Raw genomic sequence first — 13,744 nt, 5'->3', positions numbered from 1 at the left:
AGCAGCTGCAGCAACGCCGCGGCAGTGGCAGCAGCAGCAGCAGCCGCAAGGGCCCAGATGCTCCGGTGAGGGATCAGAAGAGGGTTAAGGATGCAGAGGCAGCGCAACAGGTTGTTGCTTGTTTAAAGTGATGGCTGCGTTCACATTAGTGTGTTTACACGATCCCCCGTTCCCTGGTGACGATCCCACATCTGCAGACACGATCCCAGTGCTTCTGGGAGACACTCCCACGGGCATGCGGAGCACGTCGCACAGTGCCCGCCCACTAGATCAGCCTCAGGACGAGCTGGAAGCTGGTGTTGCTTTCTGTTAGAGCGAAGAGGTCTTATGCAGGGCACCACCGCCTCGTAGGTGATCTGCACGAGGAAATCGTGGAAAAGACCACACACACGCTCACACAGCGAAGCAGTCGCCAAGGGACACATACATACACCCGAGAGCCGCTAATAACAAGCGGAAGCATTGCTGCTGCTGCAAACATTCTGCTGGTGTTGCGGTTGCTGCTGCTGCGCCTCTTCCTGCGCTTGCGCTGTGGGGCTGAGTTGTCCGGTCATGGTGGCCGCTCGCGTTCCACCGCTGATCGACCCGTTTTTCTGTGTATATTTTGATAATTTAATATAATTTCAGTTTAAAATAAACGAAAGTGATAATTTAGGAGGATGCTTTGCATCTACGGGCCTGTCAAGCACCGCCTGCAAATCTGAAACCCACCAGCCCGCTCGCAGGGCAAAGGTTGACAACGTCGAAGACTTGCAGTATTTAAATGAAATATTTTAAAAGTGTTTGGGTTTTTATGTTTTGCCCCTGATAAGTTGAGGATAATCGGATGCACCGCCTTCTGTGGTGTATACCCTCCGCACTTTCGTGCATTGACGGCGGCGTGGAGGCAGGAGGCAGCACATGTGTCTTGGCTTTCACTTGGTATTCCCTTAAGATGTCATGGCTACACTTTTCTCCTCATTTTATATTCATTAGGAACTGGATCCAATAGCATCCGGCCTGTATGTGTTGCGGCAGCATTGTCTTTTTTTCTCTAAGTGCTAAATATAAATACTACAACTTGTCTGCAGTGGTTCTTGAGATGTCTCGATATGATTTGGAGACCTTCCTAGGTTGTTGCTTTAACAATAGTTTCTTAGAATCCAATACGCCGTTTTCCTGGGATATGAGGCGGCTATACCTGTCGCTATGCTTGAGGGCAAGTAGAAAGGCACAGCATCGCCGAAAGTCAGCACAACCAAGCCCCCTTTCCTGCAAGCATAAACCTTATACATAGTTGCTAAAAATGCATACTTGCCATTTGATAGGCAGGATACAGTATGTCCACTTCTAGCAGATCTTGCTGCGTAAAGGGGATCACTCATTCCTGCTGCCAACATGGCAGGAGGAATGATCCCCTTCTTTATGCAGGCATGACTACGAAGCGGGACGCACAGTGGCGGCAAACTGCAGCTGTGAGCGTTGCGCTGATTGAGAAGAATGCTCTTCTTGTGTCCTGCCAGTACGTCTCCAGTTGTTCTAGAAAAAGCCAGCGTATTATCTGTAGCTGCTGTCCGCCGGTTATTCACAAATCTTATGCTTCCTAAAGAATTGTGCTTAGTGTATAAAGCACGATCTTATAGATTCTGCTCAAATGGCTCTGGCGTTGGCCTCAATACAATGACAAATCATGAAGGTGCCATACAGCACATAAGCACCAAATGTTGACCGCGTGCAATGTGAGGAATTCCTGGGCAAATTAGAGAGCAATGTGGAACTCCGTGCATTAAAATGTCACGTGGGAAGCAACAGAACAGTGCAAACAACCTGAGTGGTGCATTGCATGCATGCAATGCACACGCACAAGTCCAAAAAGGCGCTACTACACTACTACACCGTGTACGATGACATGCCGAACAGAATGTGCTTTCCCCCATCATAGGAATTTGAGGGATGGGTACTAACTCCTGCAAATAGTTGCTTCATCATTTTGATATCTTGTCCAGAATTAATGGTCTCTCTCGTGTGGCGATGGTCCCGAATTATTGAGGAAGAGGAAGAGGATAAGCGACATCAATGATGAATAATATTCGCAAACTTTTCATCCTCACAATATGGTCTCAAGGAAGCCGCACATTCAAAAACTTAACCCGAGCATTGTTGTACAAAGGTCAGCCATATCTCAGCCTTGTGCACAGCTCTGCTACCTCACTACTTACGATGGCCTCGGCCCAACCATCGATTGTTATCCTGTCTCCAAGGATCCCAATTTCTACTTCTGAAAAATGGAGGTGATGTGTCTTCGCAAAATAGCATCCGCTTCAGGCGTACAGTTTCCAAGCTGCTGGGACGAACACCCAATTTAAGCTTCTGCAACGCTACGCTCAATTCTCTTGCAGTCTTTACGTTCGCCAAAAATTGAGGTCCTAGGGACCTTTCACAGTCATACTCTGCCACCTCGCATGGAATGTTTTTCACGAGTTCTGCCCACCAAGAATTGGCATTCCCAGGCTTTCCCAACACCTCGGTTGCTGCATAAAGTGTGTCCAATATCAAATAGCGGACGCCTAGGTGTCGAGCAGCATCTCGCGGAGTTGCTGAAAGCACAGACTTACAATGGAATTCCAGCAGGTAGCCTGCGATCACTTCCATTTTGTTGATAAAGCCTTTCATCTCGTTCTGTTGAATCGCATCTTGCAAAAGCAGCGTACGCATATACCGCAGATTGAAATCTATTGAATGCACACGAGGGTTACATGCACGTGCAACATCCAACGAAAACGGCCTCCAAGTAACACCTTGTTGCAATGTTGGTGTTTTGTAAAAGGGATGATCGCGAGAACTGTCCCTCAAGATGGCGCTGAGTTGAGCTGAATTGTCCCCTCCATCACTGGCTTGAACCGCGCTTGAACGACCTGATGCTTGGAGCATTGCGCGGATCAACGGCGCGCCACTCGATTGTTGTCGCGTCGAGCGAGTTGTCCACCCGCGAATTGCCTCATACATCATTCGCCTCTCAGAAGCTGGTAGACGGTCCAAACCATCGGCAGATATCGACGAAACGCTAGTTGCTATTTCCTCGAATTTCCTTTTTCTCCCAGCAAATGCCATAGGAATTCCAGTGGGGATGCCGTCCTGTGTGCTGGGCTGAACCAACTGAGTTAATGAACCAGTTTCAGGCTCTGGCTGAGGTTGAGAGGCCATGAGGTGTGCTCCACGCTCGCCAGAATCCAACGGAGAGCTTGTCTCCTCACCCCGGGGAAGAAAAGAATAGTTGGGTTCCGATGGATCAGGGTTGACCACCCCGCCGGCAGATGGTACCATAGAGTTCGAGCCCCACGCAGATGTGGATGGCCCTTCGTCTGGCGATCCAAGACCCTCCCCTGCCCCTGGAACGCCTCCCAAATAGCCATATTCCCTACTTGTAGCAGGTACATGGGGGGACTGAGAGACGTCAGACGATACATCGGGCACTACTCCCCAGCCCGAAAGCCAAGCATCTTCCACGCTGGAGTCCATTGCCGCTCTTGGCTGCACTACCGGGTTTGGCTGCATTACTGGGCTTGGCTGCATTACCGCGCGTTGCTGCGTTACCGCGCCTGGCTGCGTTACCGCGCTTGGCTGTGTTACAGAGATTGGCTGCATTCCAGCGCCTGGCTGCGTTTTTTGTAGTTCCGGTGAAGCATCCCCAGAAGGAGGAGGTGCCGGCTGTATCGGTTGTACCGTTTCCGAAGGCTGGAAAATATCGGGATGGTCCTCCTCTAGTTCCAAACACAGCTGCACGATTTCGTCGACCATGCGATCTTTCATGTGTCTCCCATCCCTTCCTGCCAGCTGCCGTCCCGCGATCTTTCTTCCCTTCAACGAGTGGGTATTGCCGGCGCATTTCGTCAAGATCAGTAGAATTGCGAAGACAGACAGTAGGGCAGACCCTACATGCAATACACGCACACTGCCTGACCGCCCAGGCGTCTCAACAGCTCCTAACTCCGAAACACCGGTTCTGATATTCTCCTCTTCAAGGGAAACCCGGTTGGAGTCCTCCACTTCGGCCAACGGCACCGACGCATCGTCTGAATCTGAGAACCGTTGCATGTGTGCGTGTCGCAGTAATCGCGGGCTGCCGGCCCCTAAGGATCAACGCTGTCTTTGCAAAAATAGGGGAAAACTAGAAGTTTTCCATGAAAAGAACAACTGGTGTGAACTTAGGTGTGAACTCGGCAGTTTGAATGAAGTCAACCGATGCTCCCAAACGTTGCTCAGGGTAGGGTTGGCCGCGTCCCAAGGCCTGTCCCGCAAGTCGTCCACTGATTTCAAGGAATCCCAAGAACTCTTTACTGTCTTCAATATGATAATATTTATATTAGATCATGACATGGTTTCAGAAGGTCGAAATCGTGCATCGTTTGGCTTGGCACTCCGTCACAAAACGGAGTTGCTGCTGAACATACGGGAGGGGACTTGGCTTGAACTGACAAGGACAACAAAGAGTCTGCCGGAAATAATCGAGAATTGTACTTTTAATTCGAAATCAAGAATTGTGTGGAAGGACGAGGCTGCCAAACCTTCAAGGGCTGAGAGCAGCACGTTCGCACGTCCAGGCCAGGGCCCACATCGAAACAAGAAGAGGTGCTCATTGCGCCCGTTTCACTTGGTTTTCCGATGCAAGCTCATTATGGAAGCAGCTTAGTTAAAACTTAAAATTTAGGTAGTAGGTGCATTTTAACTGAGCGTCTTAATGCAGCATTGTGTCATACCTGCCTGCTCTGTCTGAAATCTGTCTGTTCACTTTTCGGCATCTAGGTTGTCGACTGCGGCGTTGAACATTTCAAACAAATGTTGAAGCGTAGGATCGTGCACCATATAAGCCAGAGCTTGTAAAAATCCTTAATGTGTGCAAGAGGAGATGTCTTGCAATAGTTAGCGCACAGTGTACTAATAGAACTTTACGTTGGCACTTGCTGTGCGTGCAGGTTGGATCGTGGAGGGCACGTTAGTTGTAAACAACTCTGCACAGTATTAGTGTAGGGGCTAAACGGAAGCTTATCGGTGCTTGAACCAGTACTGTCTGCATGGTGTGGTGAAAGTCGTTGGAGGCCTCCTCCTCACCGCGTTCGCCAGAGGTCACTGTGCTGCTCTGCACAGGTGTACTCCTGCTTACTAAACGCAGTAATCCTGGTGACTGTAAGGGGATCTTGCTGCTTTTCTGAAACTCTAATATAACGAACTTGTACTCTCGTGCAGCTCAACAATGAACTCGCCTGAGGTCGAGAACCCTCCGCCTCACGCTAGGACAACGGGGCACTTCTGTAGATGAAGGCTTCCTCATAGGACTGTCCTGTAGTTGGGGCAGTATAATCCAACACAGTTCAACTTTTGAAAAGAGATGGATAGATCCCTTCCGCATTCCAGATTCAAGCTACGCCGCCCCCCTGATGCTGCGACTGTGAAGCCTTCGAAGCCTGGAAATATCTGGGCTCTACGCAATAAATTCGTAGTGACTAAGAATACTACACAGAAAGCCACACAAATGGGCAATGCAGCGTAGGGAGAGCGGCAATGCCGCACAGTTTCTAGTCGACTCGTCAAGTTTCTGCCAATGTGCCTGCTAGCCTGCTTTTCGTGGCATCCTGATTCTTACAAGGCGGTCAGGGGAGTACAGAGGGTTGTATGCTCACTCGGGGTGGAACTGTATACAGCTACTCCATGTGGTGTCGGCCATAATGGGCCTGTCAGCCGTGGAGTTACCATAGCAAGACGTATCATCGTGTCGTTGAACAACGGAACGCTCGAGCAGTATATCCATACACATATATTAACGTTGCTTTGAATTTCTGACTGTATTTGGTGGCCCCATTTTACACGAAGACAATGTCAGCGCTTCTGTGCTGGCGTCTCGAGACGGGCCATGCTCATTCATGACTGCGGCGGGATCCGCTCAGACTACAGCGCCACTGGGCGATGAGGCTACTTCAAACGATATTTCATTAGGGGTCAATATATTCATGCACCCGTTTTTCTTGGGGCTACACGAGGTCGCGACCGAGATGTGCGTTTGCCCCGTTGCCGCTTCTGTCATCTGCATTGGCAGTTGCTGCCTTATTGTTGAGATGTCCTGTTTCCATTGCCACATTTGGACGGCATGGGAAAACAGGTTGAGGGCTGCCAGGTCGGGGAGAGCAGCAGGAGCAGTGTGAGTTGCAAGACCTTGCTAGAGTGTGCGCCGTAGTCCAAGAAGCGCGCAGCCTGGGGAATTACGGGCATTTTTCCGTGATTGTGACACAGCGGAACACGGTAAGAACACCAGCGTATATCCCTGTGTGATACCTAATTCCTGACCTAACTACGCCTGGCCAACCTCCGTTATGCCCACCGGCATACACTACACTCTAGAGGGACTGTTATACGCTACATATATAAGGAACTCTTCTGCGGCAACAGCACCATGAGGCTTGGGCAGCTTTTCTGCTACAGCAAGGCCCCCTGCGCTTCAGAGCCCCCGGGGCAGCCAGTGGACTTATCAAGGAGATTTTGCGGCTAAGCAGCGCTTTTGAGCTAGGAGCTGCTTAGGCGTTCTTGATTGCAGTGTTTGACGCGGGGAGAGCCAATGCCTCCCACCGGCTCCAGCACAGTATCTCATATAGCAGATGATGGAGATGCGTTTCGGCTTCGTTGCTGGATGCTACGTTGCGAAAACGTAACCCTGCCCCTTCGGGTGTTGCTGCCCAACGCCAACATGTGGTTGAGGGGTCCCAATGCACTGCAGTATCTGGGCTTCACCACCGGGCTGGCAGTTTTCGCATGTCCATGTAAAATACCTCACGGGCTGCAGTTCCCCGTGGCATGTAAACGAATTGCCTTTCCCCGTGGCATGTAGACGAATTGTCCTTCGGTGTTTGTTTTGGGACTGTGGACGCCTCCCTCCCCCCTGCTTATCCACAAACTAGATGCCGCACTGGTGCGCTGCTACTGCTACCTTGATGGCTGCCGTGTTCCTCGTACAGTGAAGTGGCACCATCAGAGCCACATAGTTTTGATGGCGCCACTTCACGCTAAGACGTCGGAGTTTGCCGTCAATGTTGCCGAAGCTTCAGTAGTTTCAAAAGGACTCCCAACGATATGAAGTAAAAACTCGAGTTGCTGCGTTTATCACACCTATCCAACATGTGTGTTTGGGCTGCGTGCTCTGGCGTCCCCTTCAGCTCGCTCCCCATTACACGAGCCTACATGGGGCTGCTATAGTAATCCTGTTGCCACAAGCTGTTGTTCCTACTAGCGGTGGCTGCTACTGTTTCAAGGAGGAGAAGAGGTGAGGTTTGGCCCGGGAGCCACGAGAGCCCCCACCGCCCCAAGGTATCCGTCGTGACGCAGAAAAAGCACCTGCAGGGACATATAACCAGCAAACCAACTGGCGACGGGTAGTTGAGAAAGCACAAGCTAGCTCGATGATAGACCACGCGTTACAGGTGTCACCGCGGTGCTCCCAAGAGCCTCATCTCACCTCGAATGGGGCCCACGGAGCCGCAGGCTCAGCAGCAACACCAGCCTGCGTCGACGCAGGCGAAGAAGGGTTAAACAAACAGTTGCTGCTGATGCCCAAAGGTGGGCAGGAAGGCGATCTCAACGGGCTTCCTACAGCTGTTTGTTGCCGACGCTGCTGTTGCTGTTGCTGCTCGTGCAGCTGGCCTTTGTGCGGGTATTCGGGCCCCTCTACCTGCGGTCTTGAAGGCAAGGCGATAGGACTAGAAGCATCTGCCATCGACCCCTCGCAGAGGTCGGGTGCAGCTGCTCCATCAGATGTACCTTGCGGCGGCAGCACGGCACCAGTTCCAGAAGCTTCGGTTGCCACTTCAGCCTCAGCAACTGCATCTGCCGCTGCCACCGCGCGACCTGTCTCCTTCGACTCGCGATCTACGGCAGCAAGTGCCTGTCGCTTTGCTGCTTCAGCGCTTATCAGGAGCTGCTGCTGCAACAGGATCCGCTGCTGTGCGCTCACGTTGAAATTTGGAGGGGCAGCAAGCAGCGGTGACGCGGGTCCTCGAAGGCAGGTTTGTGGGGTGTGTTGGTCGTACTGCTGCATGTAGAAGTTCACGCCTTGAGTAATAGACTCCATCGTAAAATCATAGTTATTAATGAACTTTCCAGCGAAAAATATCCTGCAGCAGCCGCAGCAAGGATGCAGTGAAAATATTCCACTCTACAGCAGATGCTTAGGGTCTCGAAACTCTGCAGAGGTCGACGTCCCACAGACGCTAAAAGGCGCCTCCGCTGCTGCAGAGTCCAGGCAGCAGGGATTGTGGTGCAATGCATCGCGCTGCAGTAGGTCGACGTGCAGATGTGCTGCACCAAAGCAAAATCTGAAGTCCACATTCGAATCTAGCGGGCACGCTATCCTTGCCTGCGCACGCCGTGGGCGGTGCCCACAAGGTAGGCCAGGTAACCCAGATTGTAAGAGACCATGTGAATCAAGCTCCGTGCGATGTCTTCTTTCCTGCAACGCAGCAGAGAAGAGACCAAGCAGGGACGCCTTCAAGAAGTCTTCTCTCCACGTTTTCAGTCCATATTTGTGCATAAGCAGACCTATGTACTCCTGTACAAAGGGGTACGTGAATACATAAATTATATATACACGTGGATGCATGATGAGAAAGCATATTAGTATGTACTGTCTCTACCTGCGTTTGCCCCGACCAAGGCCAACAGGGTGGAAAAGGTTTACAGCGGCCACAAGAAATTTTCCGCCCCCGTGTGCGATGTGCCGGTGGCGGGTATCCCTCACCTGGGGCGGGGCCTGTCGCCCTTGGCATCCAGGTAGAGGCGCCCGAAGCTGCACGCAAAGCATACCCTCTCATGTCTGCGCGTCCCTTTCAACAAATCAAAATCGAAGCGAAGCTTGCAAATGCATGCACAGGCCGCTGCAAGGTGGAGTCAAAACATCTGAAGCGACCTCTGGCACTGCAATCCCCTCTCTGCTGCTATCATAGACCTGGGAAGAGCCTAGCAGCAGCAACGAAGCCCCTCGTAGGGCTCCAGATATCAAGAGGGCGCAAATGCGCTGCTTGTAGCCAGTTGTGGGCTCCTCGGATTCGTGGCACTACCTTCACAAGAGGGGACTCAGCAGCAAATGGGTGCAAAACCGCAGCAGCAACAACGGGCTCAGCTGTACCTGGAGGCCAAAGCGTCGGGGGCAATGCACCGGCTGCCTGCCGCGTCTCCACAGAGATCCGCCACCTTCAAGTCGAGCGCATCCGTCCCTGCAGCCAGGCCGTAGTCATTGCATATAAGGTTGTCAATGGACAACCTCTGTCGCGCGTCGTAAGCGTGCGCCATCCACCTGGCTATCTGGCCACGTAGTTCGCCGGGTAACTGCAAGCCGGCTACGTACCTCGCTCGGAGAGACGGACGACTTGACGGAAGCTTTTGGCGTGGAATAGGAGCCTTGCCAGCCCGAGAACCGTGCCGCCACCAATGCAGGTCCCTGTCACCCTCACGAAGCTGCTAGCGCTCTTAGCCTGCACAGCAAGCCAGCAGCATTCAAACACACAAATATTTTGAACACATGCTTTTGCACTTTAGCAGATGGCGCTTATCTTGCTAGACAAGTAATGATTATGTGCAAAAGTACAAGCACCATCTGGCACATTCTTCCAATGCCACCATAAGCCGAAACAACCCCAAAACGCGGCTGCTTCAGAACCCGAAGCCCCAGCAAGCAACACAACTCCAGGTGCCTCCCGCACATACTACCGATTCGCAAAGCCTATGTGCGGGTCTTTGAATGCACCGGAATAAGTCTATCAGGAATCTGCGGTTTGGGGTCTATGGCTATGGAGGCCTACCTTCAGGATGGATACGCCGGATCCAATATTGACGACCAGAAAAGGGTACAGGTCCCGGGACTGATTAGCAGCACCGCAGAGCGTTTAGGCAAGAACATCCATATGAGACCTAGACGGCAAAGAAACCTGCTGCGAAGGCCCATAACTGGCACGCGCCAAAAAAGCGGAGGATTCAAAGTCGCAACAGACAGAAAGGGAGGCAGAGACAGCACGTGGCGGACAGAACCAAAACACAAACACGAAATACAAACGAACCAGGGAACACAAGCAGCAGAAGATTTATTTGCAGAGAGCGAGCATGCAGCAACCCATCAACAGTCGAGGAAATATTACAGCAGGCTTGCGCAGGGAAGTAGCAGGTGTAAGGAAACACCAGGGCTCGCACAAGGGGCACACTCCAACAAAATACATGGGAAGACACGAAGGCAGGTACATAGGCAGACTAACAACGAGGCGCGATAAGATTAATAAGAGACACTAAAGGAGAGACAAGAATGGACATGCGACGGGCCAGAAAGCAGGCTCGAAAAGAGACACACGAAAGACAGAGAAGAATACACAAGGCCGAGAAAACAGGAGATATAAGGAAACTCCCAGAACGAAACGCAAGAAATGCGCTTACCACGTCTACAGGGACCCTCTGCCTGGAAGCTAAATCGAAACGAAAGACAGAGTTGGTATGGGAGGCCAGCAGTACCAGCCCCGCCATTATGCTTTCAATTTCATCTGTGCGCTGGAGAGACACTCCCAGCTGCTGTGTGAACAGCTTCGCATACTTCATCGCCCCTCCCCCCGTCATGCGCAGCACCCCGCCCTTCACTAAATTCCGCGCTGAAGTAAAAACAAAACACAAACCAAGATGCATGCACGGGTGGAGCAGACAAAGCAGTCTCATAACAGCAGTAGCACGCACGCACGCACACACACACACACCGTAGAAGCATAGTTGCAGCTCCCCCAGCTGTGCTGAAGGTATTGTAGGTGTGCAGTGCAGCGGAAGTCCCTCTCGGAGCTTCTAACGGTGACAAGGAATCTCAGTGTAGCGGCATCTCCAAGGCTTCATCTTTAACGTAAGGGGCAGAAACACGAGCAGTGGCTGATTGTGAAGGCAAACGGCGCAGTGCAGCCACGAGCAGCAGCTCCTCCTCTCCAGTGGGTGGCAGGCTGCGCGTCAAAGCGACACAATCGAGCTCAGCCCGGCTTCCAACAAGGGCGCGCAGCCTCACTTCGGAGACATTCCAGGAGAGACGAAATGGCCTTCGTGCGGAAATAAGTAAAGCGCAGCACCCGCCGAGGAGACGCTGCATAGACACATGCCAAAACCGAAACAACAGCCGCTGCTCTTGCACCATTGCACATGCAACTGAGGCAGCAGCAGAAAACTACAACGGTCCCCAGCGCCAACCTACTAAAGAGAGCGTTACGCAGCGGCAGGGACATAACAAGGGGACTAACCACGAATGGTGAGGAGAGGGGATGCCAAATCAAGCGCTGCATCACAGTTGCTGGCGTACGCCCTGGCGGTGAGTTGTGGGTCTCTGCGGGAGAAGCCGGTGCTTCCGCCGGCCGCCACAGCAGCAGCCGCTGCAGCGGCCGCAGCTGCGCTATGTGGCCCCAGCTCTTCTATAAATACAACCTTTGCTAGGGTTCCACCCATGTCTACCGCACATCGGACTGTTGGAGAGGCTTCCTGCAGCAGGGAGAAGAGGAAGGAAGCTCCGGCACTCAAAGGCTTGCGCGGAATTAGCATAAACATGTACTCCCCTAAGTGGCATCCACAGCGACGGCGGTTCCGGCGGCAGCTACTGCCATTACTGCTGCTGCTGCCGCCATGATGACGATGATGATGATGATGGTGGTGGTGGCGGTGGCCGTGGCAGTTGCCGGCTGGCGCTTCACACGAGCCCTCGGAACATCCCGCAAGAACAACACCGCCGTGATGCCGGCCCTTCCATCCAAACGCGCGACGGCAACCACAAACACCATCAGTGGAGGGTATAGTGGCTCTTGCAGGGTCAAATTCATCCAGTTGCAGCTCCACCTGCTCCCGCCTCTGCAGCTGTTGCTCAGAGTTGCTTGGGTCTCGAATGCAAACCTGTCTGCAGCACTGCCTATGATTTCTGGCGCTCTCACTGTTGTTCGTCAGGCAAGTGCCCGCCCATGCTCTTTTTGCCTCTACTGCATCTGCGGTTGCATCTAGTGTTGCTTGTACGGTTGCGGCTGATGCTGCTTCTGTTGCTGCTGGCGATGCTGTCGCTGCCGCTGTTGATGCTGCTGCCAGCGCCGCACGTCGTGTTAGCGCTGAAGGCAACTGTGAACCATCATTTGCTGCTGGATCCTCAACAAAGGCCTGAAGCTCTTCATGAGAGTCCATTGTGTGCAATATTGTTCTTGCTGCTGCTTGTGTAGTGCACAGGCACTACAATGTGGCTTTGGTGTGATCTCTAGTAGCTTATTGACTATAAAGAGAATGAACATTAGGATTAGAACATTAGTAACTAGGAAAGGGAACTAATGCTGCTAAATGTTCTAATAAACGAGTACAGTAGACAGAGTCATAGGTAAGATTACCCCGCCAGTCACCCATATCGGCGGTGCAGAGCAATGCTTAGTCACCACTTGGGTGCCAGATAGGGCCTTTGGAGTTCTAAATGGAAAAGAAATAGGACTATTATTATATAGAAGTATTATGTCTTTGAATATGACATTTTGGTGGATAGCAGTTATAGGTCAGGCTCCTGACTGTGTCGTCGCCGTTGATATCTCCCCGCCATCTTATAGGTTGGGCGCTGAGCTCCAGTGAAGACCGGGGTCAGCTCCGAACACACAGTTCTTTTATATGAACTTCTTTTGTTAATAACTGAGACTCGAACATGTTTGGTACTTTCAGCATGGACTTCTGGGAAAATGGGTAGTTAGAGGTTGTACTTGGGAAGTGAGTTCACTCCAAGACGATTAGTAGGCACAGCTTAGGACGGCAGCGCACTACATTTGGGGGCTCTTCCGGGACATAAGAATTCCAACCCAGTGACCCCCATATGATGATTCCATTTCCCCGCCGTTGTATAGTGGAATGTGTAATGAGAATCAGCCTTAGCACAATTGAAGAGCCAGAGGAGAAGGCGAGAGGAGACAGTTTGTGGTTGTACTGATACAAGGCGCAAACCATCTGGAGAGGGCAGTGGGGTTCAACGGCAGTGCGACAATTCCATTGCGGGCTTCTGGAGCGTCAAACCCTCCAACGGATTACCTTAGGACAGTTAATTTCAACATTCAGAATGACGATGGAAAGAATATGTGTTTCCTTCGTCATGTGAAGTTGTTTTACCTGGAATACCCCAGGAAAAATGGGGACAAGAACTGCGCGCGAATTTGACCGGGGATGCATTAAAATATTGGTTCCGCCTATGGGATGTCCGGGAAACTGGTAGGAATTGGGAAGCCCTCAAACGCCCTATGCTAACTAGACTCTGCGGGGTCGCACGAGAAGAAATAATCTCAGGTTTATATGAAGTGAGATGGAAGGGAAGTGCAGTAAAGTGTGCCTCCGACTCCTCGGCGGTACTGTGTCAGGGAGTACCCTCACAGCAGGAGCAGCAAGTGGACAATATTTTAGCGAACCTGCCTGACGGCATCGTCCTGAAGTTGACAAATGACCGCCATGTCAAATTCGTAACTTGAAGATGCGGCTATAGAGTTAGAAAATATTTTAGGGTCTAGAGATGAGACATTTACACAACTAGGGCAAACTGGGAGGTATTGGGAGGAACACACACCACACACACACCACACACACACCACACACACACACACACACACACACACACACGACCAGGCACACCAACACCCTCCCCCAGTCTTCCACAATAAGACGTCGATGAGCAAACCCAACGAAACAAGCCATCTCCATTCAGACTCACAGCATG

At 51.8% G+C, this 13,744-nt stretch overlaps 3 protein-coding genes across 3 annotated transcripts; all 3 read right to left on the bottom strand.

The window, feature by feature from the left end:
- Positions 1-2,190: 2,190 nt before the first annotated feature.
- EMWEY_00012180 (hypothetical protein, conserved) lies at positions 2,191-4,074 on the bottom strand (the record flags this gene model as incomplete). Its single annotated transcript, XM_013479085.1, has 1 exon — positions 2,191-4,074. The coding sequence occupies one exon, from the start codon at positions 4,072-4,074 to the stop codon at positions 2,191-2,193; it is 1,884 nt and encodes a 627-aa protein (XP_013334539.1).
- Positions 4,075-7,272: 3,198 nt separating this feature from the next.
- On the bottom strand, positions 7,273-8,092 carry EMWEY_00012170 (pantothenate kinase, putative; the record flags this gene model as incomplete). The annotated part of the gene is made up of 2 exons (XM_013479084.1): positions 7,273-7,359; positions 7,481-8,092. The coding sequence occupies 2 exons, from the start codon at positions 8,090-8,092 to the stop codon at positions 7,273-7,275; spliced, it is 699 nt and encodes a 232-aa protein (XP_013334538.1).
- Positions 8,093-8,367: 275 nt separating this feature from the next.
- EMWEY_00012160 (hypothetical protein) lies at positions 8,368-12,192 on the bottom strand (the record flags this gene model as incomplete). Its single annotated transcript, XM_013479083.1, has 8 exons — positions 8,368-8,470; positions 8,759-8,806; positions 9,146-9,233; positions 9,365-9,491; positions 9,819-9,878; positions 10,441-10,649; positions 11,045-11,119; positions 11,274-12,192. The coding sequence occupies 8 exons, from the start codon at positions 12,190-12,192 to the stop codon at positions 8,368-8,370; spliced, it is 1,629 nt and encodes a 542-aa protein (XP_013334537.1).
- Positions 12,193-13,744: the final 1,552 nt, after the last annotated feature.

Source organism: Eimeria maxima, genomic scaffold, assembly GCF_000499605.1.
Source record: "Eimeria maxima Weybridge genomic scaffold, Emw_scaff88, whole genome shotgun sequence".
NCBI lineage: Eukaryota > Apicomplexa > Conoidasida > Eucoccidiorida > Eimeriidae > Eimeria > Eimeria maxima.
The sequence above is the reverse complement of the archived record's forward strand: the minus strand, read 5'-3'. Positions and strand labels throughout refer to the sequence as shown.